This window comes from Carcharhinus amblyrhynchos, chromosome 18 (genome assembly GCF_965287045.1).
Source record: "Carcharhinus amblyrhynchos chromosome 18, sCarAmb.v2.hapA, whole genome shotgun sequence".
NCBI lineage: Eukaryota > Metazoa > Chordata > Chondrichthyes > Carcharhiniformes > Carcharhinidae > Carcharhinus > Carcharhinus amblyrhynchos.
Window position 1 is genome coordinate 17,924,065 of NC_137341.1, and position 25,549 is coordinate 17,949,613.

Genomic DNA, 25,549 nt, shown 5'->3' on the forward strand with positions numbered 1-25,549 from the left:
ATAAGTGTATGGAGTGTGTGTATATAAGTGTATGGAGTGTGTGTATATAAGTGTATGTGTGTGTGTGTGTATATAAGTGTATGGAGTGTGTGTATATAAGTGTATGTGAGTGTGTGTATATAAGTGTATGGAGTGTGTGTATATAAGTGTGTGATTGTGAGCCCAGCTATGTGAAAGGTAGGCGTGGAATGTATCAGAAACAGTTTGCAGCAGGGGGATTGGCTCCCGGTGCCGCACGTGGTTTCACAGCTGATTTCCTGTGGCAATGTTTATGTCAGTTTCCAGAAGCGATCGGTGAACATGAAACCCTGAAAGGGAGAGAGAGGGAGAGGGGAAAACACTGGCTCCAAGCGGAGATGGCCGAGTCCAACGCCATCCCGGTGCAAGACGAGAACAACTGTCCCATCAAAGTGGACCACGACCGCAAGAGGAGACAGTTCGAGGTCCGGCTGAACGGTAAGCAGCGGAGATCCTCTCCCTGTGTTTCTCACCTTTGTTTTCAACCGAAGGGAGATTATACTCCTTAAAAGGGCAAACGCTTTCTCTGACAAACACCTACCTCATTCCACAAAGCAACCAACAGTATCCTGCGTTGGGGACTTTAGGGCTTTTATTGCACAAAAATGTTTAGACACCTTGTTTTTACCAAGCTATTTATAACCCCATTGGGCCGAAAGGTTAACCCTTTATTTGCTCCCTCTCTGTTGTTTCCTAATTTGACTCCTGCCCTCGCACTCTCTTTATGATGCCCCCGCAGAATTGCCCCTCGCTCCCGGTCCTTGGAAAGGGGGGTTTACTGTGTTCCTGATGTTGGTGTGACCTTTTCCCTAATTCGGTGCAAAAGTCCAACCTGCGCACAGTGCCTTTGAAGTAGACTTCCTTCTTGGCCTGTGTCTACTGCATTGTCAAGTTATGCAAAAGTTTAAACCACACGCCCGTGCCTGGGAGATCCTGCCCTGTGAACCAAATGTGAGCTCAGGTAGGTGTCAGGGGGGTGTTGCTGGATGGGGTGGGGAGGAGGAAGAGGACCTGGTTAGCGGAATAAGCTGAATTATACAGGCAGTAGCGGATATCCAAACCGTGACCTGGTCCCAGGAGGCTCCTGTTGGGGTACAACTCCTATCCCCCTCCCCCCAAAGACTCCAACAAGTGGTGCTCGAGGGGGTGGGGGGGCATCTGTCGCTGCAGAATATGGGGTTGGGGAATGGGGGTGAAGGAGGAACATCATAGCTCCGGCCCTCACCCTGCACGTACCCCCTTCCTGCAAGAGGCTCAGTGGATAGTCGTCAGGTAGAAGGGACTCTGAATGATCTTTATCTCATCTGTCTGTCCGATCTGTAGAGTGCTGAAACTAATCTACAGACCAAGTCTGAACAACTTCCAGTTTCTGACACCTTTCGAAATAGCAGCATGTCCCAAAGGTGCTTCGGATGAGTGTACTCAGGCAAAAACAAAATTGACACTGCCAAAGGAAGTGGGTTTACTTTTAATCCTTTCACAGGATGTGGGTGTCACATTAGTGACATGAATAACTAAAAGCTGGATTTAGAGAATGCCGAGAAAGCTGGAAAAGGGGATGTCTTTCAGGAAAGAATTCCAGATGTGAGGCCCGTTTGGCTGTGATCATGGCTGCTGCTGCTGCTGGGACAAAGGAATTGGGGGAATGCTTCAGAATTAGGGGCTGCAGGGTCACTCGAATGTTGCAGGGCCAGAGGAGGATACAGAGATGAGGAGGAGTGAGATCTCAAGGATTAGAAATTGAGGATGAAACCTTTTCAGTTGAGGTCTTAGTGCAGATTGCTGAGCACAAGCGTGGTGGGTAAATTGGATATAGGTCTGAGAGGGCACAGGACTTCGGTTCAATTCACCTTTACAGAGGGTGGAGGATGAGACCTGATAGGGGAATATTGGAGTGGTTGAGTCTGGAAGTCATCGATAAGGGTTTGATGGATGATGATGGATGGAGGCAGCAGACAAGATGGGTAATGCAACATCTTTGTGATTGAGAGATGCCACTTTGAAATAGGGTGCCTAGGTTGGTGTCAGTCTGAGATAGTAACTGGTGTGAGGGCTGAAATTTACAGCTAAGTAACACAATTTGTGTACCTGTGGGTGTTGCATGTGAGAAGCTCAAGTGACTCGGAATGGCAAAATAAAGTCATTTCATCAGAAACTATTTCGTGATATTTGATGCGCCCCTGATGTATTTCTGGGAGACATGATAAACTTTTGTATAAATACAGGTTCTTCCTTTTAAAACACTATCAGCAGCACATAGACAGCAGAGACAATGGGTAGCAGGCTGTAATGTTGTTGCTACATGGTGATATCAGAGTTACAGATTGAAGCCACTGGAGACTCTGAGGATAAGGATTCAGAGTGATTGGGTACTGAATTCACATGCACCATCCTCAGCCCAGCAGGTTCCCAATCTCCAACCTGCCAACACAACATAGTTAGATGTGTATCATCATCATAGGGAGAGAAAGGAGATTGAGGATGAAGCCATGCTCCTGGCACTTGTTTCATGGCGGAGTGTGGTGATCCACTTGATTTAGCTACAATGGCCCTTTGTCAAATGTAAGTCCCACCTTGGCACAGTGTGGAACTGAATCACGACTGGATCAGATAGTCAGCCAGGTCTTCTTGTCTAACTCACCATTCCCAATTCAGACTGGGAATAGACAGAAAAGGAAAGACTGACTTTCTATAGCATTTTTCACAACCTCAGGACATCTCAATGGATTTTCTATCCAATGAAGTACTTTTGAATTGTAATTACTGTTGTAGCAACCAGTTTGTCACATACATCAATGTGATACCAACAGAATAATCTGTATTTTAGTGATGTCTTGGGGAGAAATGTTGACCAGGACACTGTGGGGAACTCCCCTCTCTTCTCTGCACTAGTGACAGAAGTATCAGAGCCTCAGATTAACATCTCTTCCAAAAGACTCGCTCAGTACAGCAGTGTCACAGGTTTTGTACTCAAACCTCTGGTAAGGGAGTTAACCCTGCAATCTCCCCAAGAAGCTGTTGAGGCTGGTGGGGCAGGGGCATTGGTAGATTTTGGCAAGACCGTGGTAATAAGGAATTTGGAACCAAGGCAGATAGATGAAGCTAAGTAAAAGCAACCATGATTTAACTGAATGGCAGAACAGGCTGAAGGTGCTGAACCTATGGCAGTGCGAGCCATGGCTGACAGCTGGAAAGAAGCAATGTGTGAATCATGATCAGGAGAGGTGAGAGATATCTACATCATGGTCAAATAGTTACACGCCTTCCTGATAAGCTATGGTTCCAGGCTTCAGGTTCTCCTGGTTGATGCTTCAACTGAGCAAGGTTGCCAACTCTTCAGGATTGCCCTTCACTCTCCAGGATCTAAGGATTAAACTCCTGGTCACTGCAGCAAGCAACCCCCCCTGCACCTCTCCACTTTCCCCTTGCCACAGCAGAAAGACCTGTTGGGGAAAGGAAAGTCTGTATGTATAATTTTTTTCATTTTCTTTGAACATTTTTCTTGATTGTTGTAAAGATGTTGGAGATGGGAAAACCACTGTTTGATTGGAGATGAAGTGATAATAGCTCCAAGGATACATCCAACTAAAGTTGGCATCCCTACACTGAAGTGCCATTGTTTTGAGTGAATGGATCTGGGCCGAGGCAGTTGGAAGACTATTTGATCACAAGTGGTGGTGAATGGAAGTGGGAGTGGGATGTGATAGTGACAGCTGACCCTCCCTTTCCCTGTCCTCGTCTGATTGCTGCATATCCATACTTGGGAGAAGAGCACTATCATGCAATATGTGCCCAGTGTTACTTGTGCTCTATAGGACCTCATGCACATCAGCGAGTGAACCATGAGGACCAGGTCTCGGGTTTCCAGCTGCAGTGTGAGAGCAGCATAAGATGCCTCTCCTGTAACCCATACAGAACCAGGAAATCTCATTATGTTGGGATGGGATGTGATGTCTATTCAGGTCATGTGTTTCAGCTGAACAAGCCAATTCTCAACCGGCATATCTGGCCACAAGGGGCAGGATCATCCACAATCACACTCAGCACAAAGGAAGATGGTTGTGGTTGTTGGAGCTTAATTATCTCAGCTCCAGGATGTCACAGCAGTTGCTCAGGATGGTGTCCTTGGCCCAAACATTTTCAGCTGCTTCATCAATGACCTGGGATGACAAGTCAGTCATATGAGGAGAGACTATGTCAATTAGGATTATATTCATTGGAGTTTAGAAGAGTGAGAGGGGATTTCATAGAAACTTACAAAATTCTGACAGGGTCAATTCGTAAAGAATATTCCCAATGGTGGGAGAATCCAGAACTAGGGGTCATAGTTTGAGGATAATGGGTAAAACTTTTAGAACTGAGGTGAGGAGAAATTTCTTCACCTGGTGGGTGGTAATGTGTGGAACTCACTACCACTGAATGTAGTTTTTGCCAAAATGTTGTCTGATTTCAATAAAAAATTAGACATAGCTCTTGGGGCTAAAGGGATCAAGGGATATGGGAGAAGGGGGAATCAGGATATTGAATTTGATGATCAAGATGAATGGCTGAGTAGGCTCGAAGGGCTGAATGGCCTACTCCTGCTTCTAGTCTCTATATTTCTATGACCTTCCATCATAAGGACAGGGATATTCACAACTGACAGCACAATGTTCAGCACTATTATTGACTCCTCAGATACTGAAGCAGTCCATGCCCAAATGCAGCAAAACCTGGAGAATATGCAAAATTAGGCTCACAAGCAGCAAGTAAAATACAGACAAGTACCAGGCAATGACCATCTCCAACAAGAGAGAATCTAACCATTGCCCCTTGACATTCAATGGCATTACTGAATCCCCCCACTATCAACATCCTGGTGTTTACCATTGATCAGAAAATAAACTGGACCTGTCATATAAACACAGTGGCTACCACAGCAGGTCAGAGGCGAGGAATCCTGCGGCAAGTAACTCACCTCCTCGCTCCCCAAAACCTGTCCTCCACCTACAAGCACAATTCAGGATGTAATGGAATATTCTCCATTTGCCTGGATGAGAAGAAACTCGACATCACCCAGAACAAAGCAGTATATTTAATTGCTACCCCTTCCACAAACATTCACTCCCTCCACGACTGATGAACAGAAGCAGCGAAGTGTACCATCTACACGACGCAATGCAACAATTGACCAAGGTTCCTTGGACAGTGCCTTCCAAACCCACAACTGCAACACTCTAGAAGGACAGGAGCAGCAGATAAGCTGGAAGACCACCACCTGGACGTTCCCCTGGGGATGGGCAATAAATGCTGGCCTAGCCAGTGACACCCACACCCTGCAAATGAATTTTTTGAAAAAAACAAGGATGTGGGATCAGGAGTACAGGATTTGTTTTCTTTCTATCTCTGCTGCTGCTCTGCCTCATCATTAAGGTGTTGGACTCAAAGTGTGATGCAGCTTGATAGACAAACTGTGGCCATTCTGAATGATTGGTAACAACCTGCTCCCACCATGCTTCGAGGCAAACTTCAGAGTATCTCTGGAGTGTTTTCTTCGTCCTCCCCTAGAGAGTTTGCCAGTTGAGAAAACAGAAGACGACGGGTGACGTTTTCCAGGCATCTGGACACAGGGCCTAGTCCATGGATGTAGATTTTGTAGAAGTTTGCCTGACTGCTTATGGCATTGGCTTTAAGAAGCCTAGTATTTGGTCAGTGATCCTCCCATTGAATCCAGAGGATGTGACAGAGACTTTGCTGATGGAATTGCTGTGGTGCTCCTGTGTGGCACTGATATACAGTCCAGAGTGTAGTGGCTTCAACTGCTTTTTACATAATAAGTCTTGTTGAGTTGTGGATTTCTTTGATGCCAAACACATCCTGCCGTGGTTTGTAGAAAGCGGAGGTGGTGCTGTTGGGTCTCCGCGTAAATGGTGACTTTTTGAAAGTAGTGCACTGCCAAGATATGGTAAGTGTTCAACACTTTCCAGACTCTTTCTGTCAACATGTAAGTGGGGAGGGGGTAGAATATTTTTGACAGACAAGGGAATTAAGGGTTATGGGGAGAAAGCGGGAAAGTGGAACTGATCCACTTCAGATCAGCCATGATCTTATTGAATGGCGGGGCAGGCTCGAAGGGCTAGATGGCCTACTCCTGCTCCTATTTCTTATGTTCTTATATTGAGAGTGGCTTGCCAATCCAGAGTGGAGTGGGGGATAGATGAATTGCAATCTGCTGCAGCAGTGTAAACCAATTAGTTTCTGCACCACAATCAGCATCTGGATTAGAGTCACCAACACTCCAAAATTGGCCTGAATCCCCAGGTCTTACAGCTGGATCTTCAGGGCACTGCTGCAAGTTAATGCCAAGAGGAAAGAAACCATTGGGATAACTTTTTTTCAATACATCTGTTTATTAATATATTTGACTGGTCACGGATTAGCCTATCCAGTAGTAATGAGCAGGGCCTGGGAGAGAGAGGGTTCAGATGCATCAAACACTGGGGCCTGAGGTTGTGGGAGGAGGGGGGTCTGAACTCTGTTTTAAACTGGGTTTCTTGTCATCCAGACTGAGCCAGCAGTCAGATCGGCTTTAAAAAATCACAGCTGGAGAATTCCAATTTTTTTAAAGCCTGTATGTCGGTGTCAGGTCAGTTTCACAAGCTGCTGCGCTGCTGCTTCTGAGCTTCAGGCAGCTTCATGGTTCGATTTTCCGGATTGAAAAGCCCACAAAAGGGAATTGGGGGAGGTTAGAGGGGGTGAGGGTGTGTTAGAGGAGAGGTTGAAGTGGGAGGTTGGAGGGGATGTGGGGGGTAGGTTGGAGGGGATGTGTGGAGGGTAGGCTGGAGGGGATGTGTGGGGCATAGTTTGGAGGGGATATGGCGGGGGTTGGTTGAAGGGAGTATTAGGGGGAGGTTGGAGATGGCGTGGAGTGGGAGGGTGGTGTGGGGGGGGTAGGTTGGAGGCAGTGGGGGGAAGAGGTTGGACGGGGTATGGGGGGAGGTTGGAAATGTATGGGGGGGGGGGTTGAAGTGGGTGTGGGGGGCTTTTTAAAGCCAATCTGACTGCTGGCTCAGTCTGGATGACAAGAAACCCAGTTTAAAACACAGAGTCCAGACCCCCCACTCCCCCAGGCCCCAGTGTTTGACACATCAGTCAAGGGATAGGTTAGAGGGAATGTGGGGGTGTAGGTTGTAGAAGATGTGGGAGGAGGTTGGGGGGTGTAGGGGTGAAGATTGGAGTGGTGTGGGGGGAGGTTGTAGGGGGAAGACTGGAGGGGGTGTTGGAGGTAGGTTGGTGGGGATGTGGGGTTTAGGGTGGGGAGGTGTGGGGGCAGGTTGGAGTGGTTGTGGAGAGAACGTTGGAGAGGTGTGTGGGGTTAGGTTGGAAGGGGTGTAGGGGGAGCTTGGAGGGTGGTGGGGGTACGTTAGAAGGGGTTTGGGGTTAGAGTGGGGGATGTGGGGGTTAGGTTGCAGGGGGTGTGTGGGGGGGTTAGGTTGGAGGGAGTGTGTGGGGGGGTTAAGTTGGAGGGAATGTGTGGGAGGTTAGGTTGGAGGGGGTGTGTGGGGGAGAGGTTGGATGGAGATTGGAGAGGGTGTAGGAGGAAGTTGGAGGGGATTATGTTGCGGGGGAGGCTGTGTGTTCAAATTTCATTCTGGACAGTTGAGATGAGCTGGGCTTGTTGGCCTATGTCACCCAGAGTTAGAGGGTGCATCATGGCTGGAGTTCAGTATATTTTACTGTAAATGAAAGTTTGCTGCGAGTGGACTTTGTGAGATTGCCAGGACAGGATTACATAATGGGCTCATAGTGAATCGGTAACCTGTTTTACACTGCACACGATTCTCAAGAGTCTTTTTCATTCACTTCACTTTTGTCCTTTTAGCTACTTGCCTATTATCCCTATCTATCTTAGTGCTTTTTATGATGTTTCTGAGATATTGAAGTATTGTGATAGTGTTGTTTTGCAGAATAGATATGGAAAATATATTGTTGTATGAACAGCATTCAGCAGAGTCTGAAGACTTGCTGATCAAGAAAACAGACACAATTGTGAACTATTCAGCTTTTGTCTTCTGGCCCCTTAAAAATTGTGTTGCAAGAGACACCTGAGGCTTCCAATAATTCTCACTGACAGTGAAAACTTATGTTGTTCAATCATTCCACCTTGTTGCTCAGGAGCCATTTGATCTTTGTATCCTGGGAGATTTCTGATAAAATAGAATCCAATTAGATCCCTTGTATGAAATAATTATACTGGATAATTTCATGCACCCATGCAGGATAAAGCTTACTCCTACAAAATGGAAAAGATCTTGTGCCGCTTATCTGGGTTGCAAATCTTGAATCTTTCTCTCAAGTACAACACTACTGTCTCCATCTCCAGATGGTGCAATATGTAGAATATGTTAATGAGGGCTGAGGTAGTCAATAAAATCACTAAATAACTAATGGGATATTTCCCTGTCAAATTAGCAATATTGCACAATGCTGAGTAAAATTTGTACTTTTCTGGTTTGTTTAATAGTCACAATGGGATCACCTACACATAAATTAGCATCGCATTATATTGTTGCTGCTCTCAATATTAATGACCCATGCTGTGTATATATCGGACAATATTTGTAACCAGGTGCCAACAATGGACATTATCATTTTATCTGGATCTTTCTGTGATTGTTTGATGAAAAAGACAAAAATATCATGCATGATAAAATGGAGGGGGCCAAGGGGAAGAATCAGGGTCCTGGAAATAAGAGAAGCAGTGGGGCCCATGGTTTTTCTGTGTCTGGCCTTGTTAATGAGTCAATTCATTTTCCAATTGGCCATAAGACCGTGGAACACTGTAGGGTTGGACATATTGGGCAGCCAGTGATGAGACTGGGACAGTTGGAGGCAGGAGGTCACGTGATGAAACTTTCTGGAATGCATTCAACCTGAGCTGGCAATGCTGGCCGAAGGATCTCAGGAAGTTAGCAGGACTGAAATTTCATCATGTCGCCCAAAAGTCAAAATGTTGCAGAAAATCCTTTGACTTGCACACATGCTATGGACTTTTAAAAGCTGTTACCCATTTCCCTCGTGTGGCATCTTGTGTAGAAAATCAGTACACCTCAACTTATGACCTCAATTTTGAATTGATTCATACTATCTATCTTGATGTTTCAGTGATGTGGAGATGCCGGTGTTGGACTAGGGTAAGCATAGTTAGAAGTCTCACAACACTAGGTTACAGTCCAATAGGTTTATTTGAAATCAAGAGCTTTCAGAGCACTGCTCCCTCATCAGGTGGGTCACTGAGGAAGGACAGCGCTCAGAAAGCTCATGATTCCAAATAAACTTGTTGGGCTTTAACCTGGTGTTGTGAGACTTCTTACTGATGTTTCAGAGACAGCCAAACAGAACACTGTCTAAAAAAAGTGTTCATTACACAAGTACCAAAACTGAAAAACAAACAGGAAAAAGGTCCACTGTCATTAGTGAGAAAGATGCTACCAGTGAGATATTTTATATTGAGAAACATTGGCTGAAACACTCTCACCTCTGGGCCAGAAGCGCAGGGTTCAATTCCCATCCCCAGACTTAAGCACATAATCCAGGCTGATGCTGCAGTGCTGAAGGAGTGCTGCACCAGTAGAGGTGTTTACTTCTAACTGAGATGTTAAACGGAGATTCTATCCTGCTCAGATGAATGTTAATGATCCTATTTTGAATAAGAGCTAGGGAGTTCTCCTGTTGAGCTGGCCAATATTTATCCCTCAACCACATCACTAAACACAGAGTATCTGGCATTTAACTCCTTGCTGTTTTTCAGACCTTGCTCTGTACAAATTTGCAGCTGGATTTCCTACAGTACAATAGTGAGTACGCTTCAAAAAATACTTAATTGACTGTAAAGCACTTTCAGATGCCCTGAAGTCATGAAAGACAGCGTATAAATAGTATTCTTTTTCATCTCTGAAAAGCCAATATCCACAATGCAAAAGAACTGCAGTGTTGTGAGCAATTAGTGAAATGAGGAATGAATGAACTGACAGTGAGGGGTGCTTGCACACAGAAGGGCATACTGAAGGTGATGAGGAGTTCTTCCCTTCTGAAGTTTCAAGGTGGTTTAGAAAGATTCTGTTAATATGGGTGAGTAAATCATTGAAGTTCCCTATTGGTCAGAAGTCATTTTTATTCATTCATGACATGGACATAGCATCGCTGGCTGGGCCAGCATTCATTGCCCATTCTTGGCTGCCCTTGAGAAGGTGGTGGTGAGCTATCTTCTTGAATTGCTGCAGTTCATGTGCTGTGGGCTGACATGCCGTTAGGGAGGGAATTCCATGACTTTGACCCAGTGACTGCCAAGGATCAGAGATTTATTTCCAAGTCAGGATGATGTGTGGCTTTGAGAGGAGCTTGCCATACAGTAGAGCTACCGACACCAGATTGCCTCCGCGGCCTCTTGCCTGTACAAATGATGCACTTAAGAACATAAGAACATAAGAAATAGGAGCAGGAGTAGGCCATCTAGCCCTTCGAGCCTGCCCCGCCATTCAATAAGATCATGGCTGATCTGTCGTGGCTCAGTTCCACTTTCCCGCCCTCTCCCCATAACCCTTAATCCCCTCTCTTATCAAGAACCCATCAACCCGCTTCTTAAAAATATTTAGCGAGGCGGCCTCCACCACTTCAACGGGCAGAGAATTCCAGAGATTCACCACCCTTTGAGTGAAGAAGTTCCTCCTCAACTCCGTTCTAAACTGCCTCCCCTTTATCTTGAGGCTGTGCCCCCTAGTCCTACTGTCTTTTTTGAGTGGGAAGAGTCTCTCCACCTCTATCCTATCCATCCCATTCATCATCTTATACGTCTCAATGAGATCTCCCCTCATTCTTCTAAACTCTAACGAGTACAAGCCTAGTTTATTCAGCCTCTCCTCATAGCTCAATCCCCTCAACTCCGGTATCAGCCTAGTAAACCTCCTCTGCACTCCCTCCAGGGCCAAGATATCCTTGCGCAGGTGCGGCGCCCAAAACTGCACACAGTACTCCAGCTGCGGCCTCACCAATGCCCTATACAGCTGCAGCAAGACCTCCCTACTTAGAAAGTCTTTTTAAAAATCTTGCAACTTGTTCGGTGGTGCTGAAGTTAGCAACTGTATTTCTCGGCTGACTGGATGGAGCCACTTTGCTGCATTGGTGTGCATCTTCCTGATCAGGGACTAAGTGTTGTTCAAGCCCTGTAACAGAGATTGTCAAACCAGTGAGTACTGAGTGAAAGAAAGATAAGGACGTGCACTTTTATACAGCTGTTCACAAGCTCAGCACATTACCAAATATTTTACATCCAGTCAAGTCCTTTGGAGTGTCCTCACTGTCGTAATTTGAGGAAGAGTAGCAGCCAATTTGCAAACAGCAAGATCCCATAAACAACAAGTAACTAAATAATGTGTGGGTTTTTTTCTGTGTGGTTGAGGGGTGAATATTAGCCTGTTCCCTGGATAGAAGCAGCTGCTCCCTTCGAAGCAGCGCGATCTATTAGGCCCACTCAGGGAGCAAATGGTTGAATGGCCCATCCAGAAGATGGCACCTCTGATGGTGCAGCAGCCACTTGGTACTGCATCGATGGTGTCAACCTGGATTGCATCTTCAAGCAACTTGGGACTGCAAGGTGGGAGAGCCACCATTAGAGGCAGAGCTGCTTTGCAGTGCACTATCCTGTGGGATATTACCTGCGGATTAATCACAACAGGAACTCTGGCTGATTGCACTCCCTCCTCCTTTGAATTTGAGGCAGTGAGGCAGATTGCAACATCATAGATATATACATACATACATATAGTGCAGAAGGAGGCCATTCGGCCCATTGAGGCCACCCAGCTCCCATCCCCATAGCCCCATGCATTTATCCTAGCCAATCCCCTGACACTAAGGGGCAATTTAGCATGACCAATCCACCTAACCTGCACATTGCCGGACTGTGGGAGGAAACCCACGCAGACACGGGGAAAAGTGCGAATTCCACACAGGCCAGTGACCAAGCCAAGAATCGAACCCAGGACCCTGGTGCTGTGAGTCAGCAGAGCCAACCCATTGTGCCACCGTGCTGCCTGGTATTTGCTGTCAGATACTCCAGTGGCAGCCAACTCACAAAGCTCTTTGGGATAAAATCACAGATTCAAAAAGGCATTTGGCCTCACCATTACTACCACCCAAGCAAGTCAACACCGATTAGAGATCAGAGCTAGGATCTGGCAAGTGTATGTTTGAATAGCTGATCCTTGATTTAGCTGTGTCATATAGATATACAGCACAGAATCAGGCCTTTCGGACCATCTCATCCACGCTGACCAGGTTTCCTCAACTGAACTCATTCTATTTGCCTGTGTTTGTTGCTTATCTTTTTAAACCTTTCCTATCCACGTACCTGTCCAGATGTCTTTTAAATGTTGTAATTGTAACTGCCTCTACCACCTCCTCTGGCAGCTCATTCTATATACACACCAGCCTCTGTGTGAACAAGTGTGCATCAGGAAAACTCTCCTTAAGCTATTTAAATGATTAATGACTTCTAACTTTCTATGTCTGCGAGTGTGTGCGTGCATGTCTGCGAGTTTGTGCGTGCATGTCTGCGAGTGTGTACGTGCATGTCTGCGAGTGTGTGTGTGTGCATGTCTGCGTGTGTGTGTGTGTGTGTGTGTGCATGTGTATGTGTGTGTATATATGTGATCTGGTGCCATATGTAATCTAATAATAAAATGACATGCTGCAGCTTCAATCCAAAATGCGACCAGTTCAAATACTTTGAACAGAGAGATTTTTCTTCTCAAAGATTGAGATTCTCAGACGGTTTATACACAAGTGGAATCTGAGGTTTACCACATTTGGATTTCTTCCACAAAACAAAATCATTGTAAAACAGCTGAATAGGAAGCTAGACCCGCTCTGGCTACATAGCTATGGGAAGCAGGTACCATCAGCATTGGAAGCTGGACCTTGTGTGCCCCGCACTGTCCTTGTCCCCAGTCTCAGGAGAATGGACAGTTCCAATCTCTCACTGAAACTGTCCACCTTTCCGTAAGACATTATTCCATTTTCAGGCTACACTCTTAGGTAATTATAACCTGTAGTCATAATTTCATTATTTTTTAATATGTGTCCAGCATTAGCAACCAACTGGAACTTATACTTTCACACCCAGTGTCCCAGCTATCCTCTATTTATGTCAGTTAAATACCCATCACCTGCTTCCCATAACAGTGCAATTGGCATTAAGATACTGACAACAGGCTGCTGCAGTTCCAGAATGAGTCCCACCAGTAGCACCGCCCCAAGAGCGATGTGAGATGGATAATAAATGCCAGCCTTCCGAGTGACACCCACTTGCTGAGAATGCTTGTTAACAAAATTATCTTAAACTGTGCAAAAACACCCAGAGGCACAAAAGTGGATTATTGTTCCTCCAAATCTGGGCTATGTCTGCATAACACCAGGGAACTGGTAGTTCCGGCTCTAGCACAGCTCTTGGAGTGCTTTGAAACGTTGGGCAAGAAATGGAGCATGAGAGCACGTCGGTGCAAAATTAATTGATCGATAGAACGTGCACATTTTCACCCGGTCCCACGCGTAATATAAACGCAACAATCCTGTTCATTGCACCACTGCCACTGTGTTTCCTCTTTTCTAGGTTCACACGAGCGGGCGGTGCTTTTATATGATTATATTGGAAAGAAGACAATTGATCTGCAGCACACAGAGGTTCCTGATGCCTACAGAGGAAGAGGAATAGCAAAGCTAATGGCTAAGGTACACATGTTACTGGACTAGCAGCACCATGACTGGTGCTTGCTTTGCTGCTTCACACATTTTGCTGTACATAAGAACATAAGAAATAGGAGCAGGAGTAGGCCATCTGGCCCCTCGAACCTGCCCCGCCATTCAATAAGATCATGGCTGATCTGTTGTGGCTCAGCTCCACATTCCCGCCCTCTCCCCATAACCCTTAATCCCCTCTCTTATCAAAAACCCATCAACCTGTGTCTTAAAAATATTTAGCGAGGCAGCCTCCACCACTTCAACGGGCAGAGAATTCCAGAGATTCACCACCCTTTGAGTGAAGAAGTTCCTCCTCAACTCCGTTCTAAACCGCCCCCCCTTTATCTTGAGGCTGTGCCCCCTAGTCCTACTGTCCTTTCTGAGCGGGAAGAGTCTCTCCACCTCTATCCTATCCATCCCATTCATCATCTTATAGAGACTGGCATGATGTGAGTACCTGTGAAAATCTCTGAAGGTGGCAGGACACTGATTCGGCTGTTTTTAAACAAAAAACATTCAGGATCCTTGTAATTTTAAATATCGACAACAAAGAAGTTATGCTAGGGATACTAAAAGGATACTTCCCCTTGTGGAAGAAATTAGAATAAGAGGTCACTGTTTAAAAATAGGGGGTCACCCATTTAAGACAGAAATGAGGAGAGTTATCCTCGTTGAGGATTGTGACTCTTTGGAAATCTCTTCCCCGGACAGCAGCCGAGACTAGGTGACTGAATATCAGAGTTACATAGATTCTTGACCAATAATAAAGGGAGTCACAGGTTTCCGGGGGTAGGGGGAAAATGTGACCGCAATCAGATCAGCCATGATCTATCCAATGGTGGAGCAGGCTTGAGGGGCCAAATGGCTACTCCTTCTAATTTGTATGTAAAACTTTATAACCCACTGACAACGGCCTCAACTGGAGCATTGTGTCCAATTCTGGACACTGCACTTCAGGAAGGAGAGAGTGCAAGAGGAGATTTACGAGACCGGTGCCAGAGATGAGGAACTTCAGCTGCGTGGAAAGACCAGAGAGGCTGGAATCCCTCTCACTGAGCAGAAAGGGTGAAAGGGGGATTTAGTAGAGGTGTTCAGAATTAGAAAGGCTTCTTATCAGAGTAGATAAGAAGAAACTGTTCCTGCTGGCAGGGGTCAGTAACCATTGGACGCAGGTTACAAGTAATTCGCAAGAGAGAGCCAGAGGGGAAATAAGTGGTCAAACAGTGAGTTGTTAAGATCTAGAAAAGATGGTGGAAACAGATTCAATAGTAACTTTGACGGGGAATTAAAGGGAACCGTTTGCACAGCTACGGATAGAGTGGGGAATGAGACTAATTAGATCATCCTGACAAAAAGCTGGCCCAGACACAATGGGAGGAGTGGCCTCTTTCTATGCTTTACAATTTTATGACAACTGGTTCTTTCTCAATATCAAATCTATCCCCCATTCACAAAAGAGAAAGCATTCATTCCCAAGTTAACCCATCAGAAATAGTAGCAAGAAGTATGGCAATACTAAGGCAGCTTGTGCAGATCCTTGAGTAAGGTGACCTATTCTCAAAATATTAAGATAAACATTATTGGTTCTGTTCTTGTTGTCATGACTGTAATGATCTTTGTAATTGGTTGGTTGAGGCCCCCTGTTGATTGGTGGCAGCATGGTTGCTAAGGTAACCCTTGTTGTTCAGTGTGAGGATTTTCCGAAGCTCATGGCTTAAAGCGAAACATCTGTTGGAGGGTGTTGTGCATTGGCTGTTCTAAGATATCTCCACAAAAACTGTATCTCACTGACTGAGCTGTTAGCCTAAGGCATAAATGTTTATTGCTGGAATCACGTAATCATTTCTTTGAAGGAAGTTGTACTCAAACAGCAGGTTTGTCGTCATGTCACACTGCTAAGATAATTGGTAAGGGGCATCTTGGCTGGATTATTTTACTTCTGATTTACGTACTGCTAGCCAATAGTTATCCCTTAACTAACATTTCTAAAGTGATCCAGATCTTGCACAGGGCACAATTTCAAATGTGCGGCTGATACCAATCTTTGTGAAGAGATTAGTGTAAAACTTCAAAAGGATGTAGACAGGTTGATGGAATGGGTGGACAGTTGGCAGATAAAATTTCAATGTGGAGAAATGTGAAGTGATTCATTTTGGTAGCAAGAACACAGAGAGACAAGATGGAATAGAGGGTCCAATGCTAAAGCCAGTTGAGGAGCAGAGAGACTTGCATATATGTGCATAGGTCATTGAAAGCGTCAGGACTTTCTTGGGTTGAGAGAGTGGGTTAATAAAGCATCCAGTATCCTGGGGTTTATTAATAGGGACAGAGAGTACAGAGCAAGAAGGATATGTTGAACTTGTGTAAGGTATTAGCTTGGCACCAGCTGGAGGATTATGTCCCATTCTGGGTGCCACACTTTAGGAAGGATGTGAAGCTTTGGAGACAGCGTAGAAAAGTTTTACAAGAATAGTTCCAGGGTGTTTTGAAAGATAGATTGGAAAAGTTTGGACTGTTCTCCTTGGAGAAAAGAAGATGGAAAGGAGATTTGATTGAGGAATTCAAATTCATGAAGGGGCTGGACTGAGAAGATGGGGAGAAATTGTTCCCACTCGTGAAAGAGTTAAGAGCGAGAGGGCACAGGTTCAAAAGTAATTGGCAAAAGAAGCAAAAGCGATATGAAAACAACTTGTATCACACAGCACGTGGTTGGGATCTGGATTGCCTGAAAGTGTGGTGGAGGCAGGTTCAGTCGAGGCATTCCAGAGGGAATTAGACTGTTATTTGAAGAGGGAGAATGTGGAGGGTTACGGGGAAGAATGGCACAAAGTGAATTGCTCGTTCAGAGAGCCAGTCTGCACACAATGGGCTGAATAGCCTCCTTGCACAATGCAACAATTCTGTGATTATTACATTGCTGTTTGTGGGAGCTTGCTGTGACTTTTAAATTTCCCAGCATAACGCAGTGAGGACACTTTAAGAAGTACTTCATAGGCTGTCTTGAGGTCATAAAAGACACTGGCCGGAATTTCACTCCCGCATTCACCCAGGAAGACGAGCGGGCGAGGGGTGGACAATGGGAAGGTCTGTTAACCTTGAGCAGAATCTTATGGTTTTGGGACAAGTGAGACTGTAAAATCCCACCCGTTGTGTAAATATATATTATTTCTTTTTTGCCTTGAATATCACTTTACCAAGAAGGAACTGCCTGGCTTCATCCAACTTGTAATGTTAATCACATTCATTAGAACCCTGTTGAAATTATACCAATTATATCAATGTATAGGACCACTAATGTTCTTGTTCCCCCATCCTACTGAATAGTTGCACATATTAATGCTCATGTCTTGGGACCTCAATCAATATAACTATTTACACAAGCTATGAAGGCTCCATTATTAGCAAGGATAGCCACTCATATGGAACTCATGCCAGGGAAAGTTAATTAACCATGAATTAGTTGTTGGGGGAGGAGTAACATTTACCAAGATGCTATTTAACACTGCACTAAGGGACAGGGGAATGAGCATAGAAGGAGTCTCTTACTCCTACCATATGTCAGCTGTAGCTCAGCAGGCAGGACTGCCAGCTCTGACAGTCAGAAGGTTGTGGGTTCAAGCCCCACTTCAGAGTTTGGGCACACTATCTGAGCTGGCTCTCCAGCATAGTACTCTAATGTCAGAGGTACCGTCTTCCAGTTGAGATGTTACACTGAGGCCTCGACTGCCCTCTAAAGAAAGGGGCAAGGCTACTTTAGAGATTGTATTGAGTCAGGATTATTTCAGCCATTGCATAATCCTGGTATTCAAAAAGGTTTCAATTATCCGAGATAAGACAGTGCTGCAGAATTCTTTGCTGCTTATCTTTTGCTAATTCTCTATTTAGAAAGAAAGAATTTGCTTTTATCTAACCCCTTATCAGGACATTGATAGTGTTTCACAATCGACAAATTACTCTGGGCATGATTGCTAAGTAGGTAAATATGGCAACCAGCCGTGCAGGATCCTACAACCAGCTAAGGTGCAGAGGCAGTTCTGTTAATGGCAATGACTGAGGGAGAGATGTTAGTCAACCCAGCAAGGGAATTCTCTCTCTCTCTCTCTCTCTCTCTCTTCCCACCAGCCCCCCCCCCCACCCCCCCTGGTTTTGGACAGTGCTGCAAGGTCCTTTACAATCACCTGTGTGGCAAGCCTGGGCTCTTGTGCACTCTCTAACCTCTTCCTTTGCTGCACTATTAGTGGCCTTGCCTTCAACCATCTAGGTTTTGAACTGTATAAAATCTCCCTCCTCAAACTTCTCCCCATCTCCTGCCTCCTTTGAGACGCTCCTTAAAACCTATCTCTGACAAAGTTTTTGATCATGATGTGGATATGCCGGCGTTGGACTGGGGTAAACACAGTAAAAATTCTGACAACACCAGGTTTTAGTCCAACCGATTTATTTGATAGTAAACGCACAAGCTTTCGGGTTAGTCCCTTCGTCAGGTGAATGGAGAGTTCTGGCCTCAGACAGAGCATATAAAGCACAGACAGTTTAGAGATTACTGATTAGAATGTGAATCTTTACACCTAACCCGCTGTTCAAGTCTTGAAGTGGCTGACAATGTGAGTGGAAGGTTAAAGAGGTGTGTATTGTCTCTAGACAGTACAGTGAGTGAGGTTTTGCAAACCCAGGCAAGTCACGGGGGTTACAGATAGTGCGACATGAACCCAAGATCTTGTTGAGACCATCCTCATGTGTGCGGAACTTGGCTATCAGTCTCTGCTCAGCGACTCTGCGCTGTGTGTTGTGAAGGCCGCCTTGGAGAATGCTTACCCGAAGGTCAGAGGCTGAATGCCCATGACCACTGAAGTGTTCGCCAACAGGAAGGGAACAGGAACCCAGTCTTCAGGAGAACAGTGACCACAACACCACACAACCTTGCCACAGCAACATCTGCAAGACATGCCGGATCATCGACACGGATACCATCATCACACGTGAGAATACCATCCACCAGGTACATGGTAAATACTCTTGCGACTCGGCCAACATTGTCTACCTGATACGTTGCAAGAAAGGATGTCCCGAAGCATGGTACATTGGGGAGACCATGCAGACGCTACGACGACGGATGAATGAACATCGCTCAACAATCACCAGGCAAGACTGTTCCCTTCCTGTTGGCGAACACTTCAGTGGTCACGGGCATTCAGCCTCTGACCTTCGGGTAAGCGTTCTCCAAGACGGCCTTCACGACACACGACAGCGCAGAGTCGCTGAACAGAGACTGATAGCCAAGTTCCGCACACATGAGGACGGTCTCAACAGGGATCTTGGGTTCATGTCGCACTATCTGTAACCCCCGTGACTTGCCTGGGTTTGCAAAACCTCACTTACTGTACTGTCTGGAGACAATACACATCCCTTTAACCTGTGATCAGCGCTCCTTCCACACACATTGTCAGCCACTTCAGGACTTGAACAGCAGGTTAGGTGTAAAGATTCGCATTCTAATCAGTAATCTCTAAACCGTCTGTGCTTTATATGCTCTGTCTGAGGCCAGAACTCTCCATTCACCTGACGAAGGGACTAACCCGAAAGCTTGTGCGTTTACTATCAAATAAATCGGTTGGACTAAAACCTGGTGTTGTCAGACTTTTTACCAAGTTTTTGATCACCTGCCTAATATCTCCCTCTCTAGCACCTTGGGATTTTACTGTCATGAAGGTGCTATATAAATGCAAGTTGTGATTGTTGTTGTCACTATTGTGGTTATTGACCCACCTCCTCTCTGTTTGGCCTGGGACACTGGAATATGAACACCACTTAACACTTGACAAATATAACACATCTCCACTTAAAACAAGGTGACATAGTAAGAAAAAGAAAAAGCTATTCTCGGCAACCAATGGTCAAAGGAATACTGTTGGGAATTGCTTGGAAAAAGTGGGAAAAAAATCCAAAACAAAAGGAGCCCCACCTAAGGCTGTAAAATTCCGGAATGGTTAAGCCTGGCTGGGGATATATCGCTGAAACTTGGACTTGCTTGTTGCATGTTCATGGAATTCCCTGGAAACTTTAGAAAATCCAAACCAGTGTTCTGCTGGCATTCAGCAACAAACAGAAAGTAACGTGGGTTTATGCATTGGCAACAGCCCAGAGACCTGGCCTGTGAAGTAAATGCTGTTTATTATGACAAGTGTGTGTGTGTGTGTGTGTGTGTGTTTGTGTCTGATTTTCTGTCAGAATCTGTGTATATCTGTGTGTGTGTGTGAGAAAGAGAGAGAGAGTGACGGAGAATGTTGAGGAAAATGACTCACAGCTGCTGATTATTCAGTGACAAGTTGTCCCCTCAGTTTTGAGACTTGCTTCTTTAAAGGGGCAATGCTGGTCAGAGTGCGATTGAAAGAATAGTTACAAAACTACTAATGTCACTTCACCAAGAAGAACTGCCTGGCTTCATCCAACTTGTAATGTTAATCACATTCATTAGAACCCAGTTAAAATTATACTAATGTTCTTGTTCCCCCATCCTACTGAATAGTTGTGCATATTAATGCTCATATCTTGGCTCGTCAATCAATAAGACCATTTACACAAGCTACTAATAGTTTTGTTCACAGAAAGAGGATGTTTGGCCCATTGTGTGTGTCAGGTCTTTGAGAAAGCTAGCCACTAAAATAGCCTTGCAAATCGCTCCTTTCAAATATTTCTCGAGGTCCCCTGTGAAAGTTATTGAACCTGTTTTCTACTTTCAAACAGTGCATCCCGGATCACCACAGCACACTGCATAATATTGATATGGGGAAGGTTTCAATTATCTTTCTTGAAGGATCACTTAAAGACACTCTGTAAATGCAAGTTCTATCATGACCAGATCTCACCCCAGAGCATTTTACAGCTAATGAAGTACATTTGTGAAGAGTTGTCATTATTGTAATGCAGGAAACGCACCAGTCAAATTGTGCACAGCAAGCTCCCACAAACAGCAGTGAGAAACTAACCAGATAGTTTCCTTTTAGTGTTGTTGGTTAAGGGAGTCCCCAGAACACTGATAAAACTCCCCTGCTCTACTTCGAAATCGTGTCACAGGATTTTACATGAACGTAAATTGGGGCGTTGGTTTAGTGTCTCATTGAAATGGTGAAACTTGTGGTAATGTAGCACGCCGCTGATGCTGGAGTGTCAACCTACATGTTGTGCTCAGGTCTCTGGAGAGGGGCTTGAACCCGCACCTTCTTAACTGAGAGGTGACAGGGTGACGCACTGAGCTACAGCTTTACTAGACTAGGGCAGCAGGGTGGCACAGTGGTTAGCGTCACAACCTCACAGCACCAGGGAACCGGGTTTAATTCCAGCCTTGAGTGACTGCCTGTGTGGAGTTTGCACATTTTCCCCATCTCTGCGAGGGTTTCCTCTGGGTGCTCCAGTTTCTTCCCACAATCCAAAGATGTGTGGGTTAGGTGGGTTGGCCATGTTAAATTGCCCTTTAGTGTCAGGAGGATCAGTAGGCTAAATACGTGGGGTTACAGGGATAGGGCCTGGGTGGGATTGTTGTCGGTGCAGGCTCGATGGGCCGATTGGCTTCCTTCTACACTGTAGGGATCTTAGCCAAAGGTATTGGCTAATGAGCTTCTGAATTGATGGCTATGAAACAAACACCTTTAAAAAGCAGGAGGGAGAAAGTAGAAACAGGAATTACTAAAATCTGATTGTCCCTAGAAACTCAGGAATGAGATGTGGGAGTCATTCCTTTCCAATGTTGATAAGTTAACGAACCCGATAAATCTGAAACTGTTCTGGTCAGATACCCGATGCCTGCCATTTGATACATTTTCTCAGGATGTGAAGAGCTGATGGGTAAATCTAGGTCATATTTACCTTGTAGGAAAATTCTTGTAACACAAACGGTTTCTTATGAGTTAGTGTGGACCAGTCATTAATATTCCAAAGTAAAGTTTCTTTATTAGTGTCACCACTAGGCTTACATCAATACTGTAATGAAGTTACTGTGAAAATCCCCTAGTCGCCACACTATGGCGCTTGTTCGGGTATGAAGAGGGAGAATTTAGCATGGCTGATACACCTAACGAGCAAGTCTTTCAGACTGTGGGAGGAAACCAATGCAGACATGGGGAAAACATACAAACCCCACACAGAGAGTGACCTGAGGCTGGAATCGAACTCGGGTCCCTGATGCTGTGACACAGCAGTGCTAATGCAGTTGTTATTTGCACCTATTGACCAACTAAGGATGGCTCAGCCGTTAAGAATCTGAATTCCATGAAAGAGTCCCCTAGTTGAATTTCTAGTGATGGTATTGTGCACTGGAGTTAGGAAGAATGACACAACACAAGGACATTGACAGATGCCCAATGCAAGTACAAGTAATTTGTTCTGGAGGTGCCAGAAGCAGAGCTCATTAACGAGACTATAAAAATGCAAACACAGCTCTGGGGCGCACTTCCAGAGAAATAAAACTGAAGGGCAAGAGAGCTGTGCGAACTTGTACAGAAGCTTGTCTGGACCATACTTGGAGCACACTGCACAGCTTTGGTCTCCATATTTTAGAAGGGATGTCGAAGCAGTGGCAGGGGGGTGGGAGGGAGCCTATAAAAGAGCTACAAGGATAACAATAGATGTGAGATGTTCTAATTATTGGGAAAGGCTGATAAATATGGGGCTCTCCTCCATAGAAAAGTGGAGACTGAGAAATGACCTGATATAAACCATTAAGATTATGAAGGGATTTGAAACTGCAGACAATATTTCCAATTGTGAAGGGGTCATAAATATCAGATAGTCACCAATAAATCCAGCGGAGTAGTCCATAGATATTTCCTCTCTCACAGAGTGGGTTGGAGAAGGAACTTGTTATCGTAAGGAGTCATTGAGGTCAATAGCAATGATGCATCTAAGGGGCAGCGAGATAATCATGAGGAGTAAACCCCTATCTGTGCTGTTGCATTAGCTGCTGATCAATCAGACTTCTTATTTAATCATTAACAACTCCTACTTTGCTTATTGAGCTGTGCAGTCTTGTGCTACACATTAGCATGCAATTCATAAGCTAATGTACCCTTTTACATAATGGACATTCCGGCCTTGCTCTTTCCTGCCCCTGTTGTGCTGGTAGATCCACCGTTTCAGTGCCAATGGTGCTGTTCTCTCGCAAATGTACCTGATTGGCAATTGTGGTGATATTAAGCTGTTTAGTCAGAAGTGCTGCCATTCAGGTGACACATTAAACTGAGGCCCTGTCTGCCCTCTCAGGTGGAAGTCAAAGGTCCCACCACGTGAAGCTAAAGGGATGGGGAAGGGGAAGGGGGGCAGGCCTTCCAGCCATCATTTATCTCTCAATTAACATCAGGAAACAAACACATTATCTAGTCTGTGAGTATTTGTTGCTGTGTTTCTTTCATTACAACATGCTTTCACGGGCAGGGAGAGAAGGGTAGAGGTGACAGGACAGTCCCTTTCACCCACTGCTGCCTAAGCTCCCTCCTCAGAAGCACTGACAAAGCATTCACTCACCTCATTCAAGATAACTCGGGTCTGACTAGGAGCCACATTCCCAATCCCAACACTGCAGGCATTGGATGAGAGTCTTTCAAAATAATTCATGATCTATAAAGTGCTTTGGGACACAAATCCACAAGATTTTGAAAGGTGCTGTAAAAGGGGAGGCAGCAGGGTAATGATATTGTCAATGGACGAGTAATCCAGAGATCGAGGATGATGCTCTGGGATCCTGGGTTCGAATCCTACCATGGCGGATGGTAAAATTTGAGTTCAATAAAAATGTGGAATTTAAAGTCTACTGATAACCGTGAGACCATTGTTGATTGTCGGAAAAATCCACCTGGTTCACTAATGTCCTTTAGGAAAGGAAATCTGCTGTCCTCACCTGGTCTGGCCTATGTGGTTGACCCTTAAAATTGCCCTCTGAAATGGCCTAGCAAGCCACCCAGCTCAAGGGCAATCAAGGATGATAAGTGCTGGTCCAGCCAGTGACACCCACATCCCACGAATGAACAAAAATGCAAGGATTTATTTTATTTGAGCGTTTACAGTTGCAAATTTGTTCTTTTTTTTTCCCCCTCTTCTCCTTCCCTTGCCCACTCAGTCTTTTCTTCTGCATTCCCAGCTGGTTCTTTGTATTCACCCGCTTGCTCTTTGTACCCAGGCTGCCCTGGACTTTGTGGTTGAAGAGGATCTCCGAGCTCACCTGACCTGCTGGTACCTCCAGAAGTATATCAAAGAGAATCCACTGCCAGACTACATGGAGCGGATACAGCAGCGAGCACCCACAGATTTCCAACTGCGCTAGGAGGCTCTGGTCACAGTGATCACTGTTACATACTTGATTTTTCCTTTCTTTGTTGAGGGACGGGAGGGGCGCTGTGACGGGTATGATGGGGGAGGGGGGACTGCGGGGGTGCTGTCACATTAATTATTTGCATACAATTTAAAATGTGTAAATATACCCTGGGGGGTGGGGAAGGGAATGGATAATATTTTCTCAATGTGCGAGGTTAGTGTATATTTACTTTTCAGAATGTGCCCCTTTTAAGCCTTAGATGGACTTTTTGACTTTGTACCCATGGGATTTCTTCCTTCGTGTGACGTCTGAAGAATCTGGCCCTTCCCAACTGACTCGGGAAACATTTACAGGGCACTACATTACCCTGCTACAGGTTCAACGATATTGACTCTACAAAGGGATTAACCTTCCCACACCTTGTCTGGCATTGTGCTAAATGTTGCATTTTGTAATTCTCTTTTTCTATAATTCTCTCTTTCTCGTGTTTCTTTTTTCAAAATCTATGGGTTGGAATATTTCCCTTGGGATTTGTTGTCCCCCTTTTTAACACAAGAGTGAGTCCCAGTTAAAAGGGTGAAAGCACAGATTGGAGAATACTGACAGGCAGAGCCAAAGGGGGGAAAACATGGGGGCTGGTGCTTCTCTTGTTTCTGGGCTCCTTATCCCCTCTCTGCCCTTCAACCCATCCCCTCAACCCTGCACTTCCTCCCCCCGGGAGATTCACCAGTCCAGTCGCCAAACAAACAGAGGAAATTTGGAGTTAAATGATAATGCCCATTGCCAGCATCTGGTTACAAGTATCATCCAATATATATGCATAATATACATAAATATAAGCAGCATGGGTGATTGAAATTAAGAGCAGCAATGACAATGTGGTGTTAATTTGTGTACATATAGGTGATCCCACTGCAACTATTACACAAACCAGAGAGTACAAACTTTAATGTAACAGCACTGTGCAATATTGCTGATTTGACAGGAAAATATCTCAATAACACTGCAGGCGTTAGTACTGGTTTCAATGGCTGCCTCATTAACCTGTTCTGTAAGCTTTACCATATGTACAGAGTGACAGTAAATTCAGATTTATTGGGGGAGATATTTCAAATCGTGCAACCCAACTGATAGCAGAACAGCAGCTCAGTCAATAACTGACCTGAAAGACTGGCTTTAAAACAATTGGAACTGTCAGACCAATGGTTTGTATTTTTTTTAAGCCGGTCTTTCAGCTCTGCCTTGGATTGGACGAGCTCGGTTTACAAAACTGAGCCAGCCCCCCACTCCCCACACACTCACACCCCACTCCCCACACACTCACACCCCACCTTCCTCCCGGCCCCAGCGTTTTGTATTAGTTGCAGCTTCCCCCCAGGTCCTGCCACCAAGGTTATAAAGCAATACGAGCAGAAGCCTAAACAAATCAGGATTCTTTGGTCAGGGGATAAT

At 45.2% G+C, this 25,549-nt stretch overlaps 1 protein-coding gene across 1 annotated transcript; it reads left to right on the forward strand.

The window, feature by feature from the left end:
* Positions 1-253: 253 nt before the first annotated feature.
* natd1 (protein NATD1) lies at positions 254-24,169 on the forward strand. Its single transcript, XM_080206088.1, has 3 exons — positions 254-456; positions 13,667-13,785; positions 23,963-24,169. Exons 1-3 carry the CDS (start codon positions 357-359, stop codon positions 24,104-24,106), a joined length of 363 nt encoding a protein of 120 aa, XP_080062214.1. The 5' UTR covers positions 254-356; the 3' UTR covers positions 24,107-24,169.
* Positions 24,170-25,549: the final 1,380 nt, after the last annotated feature.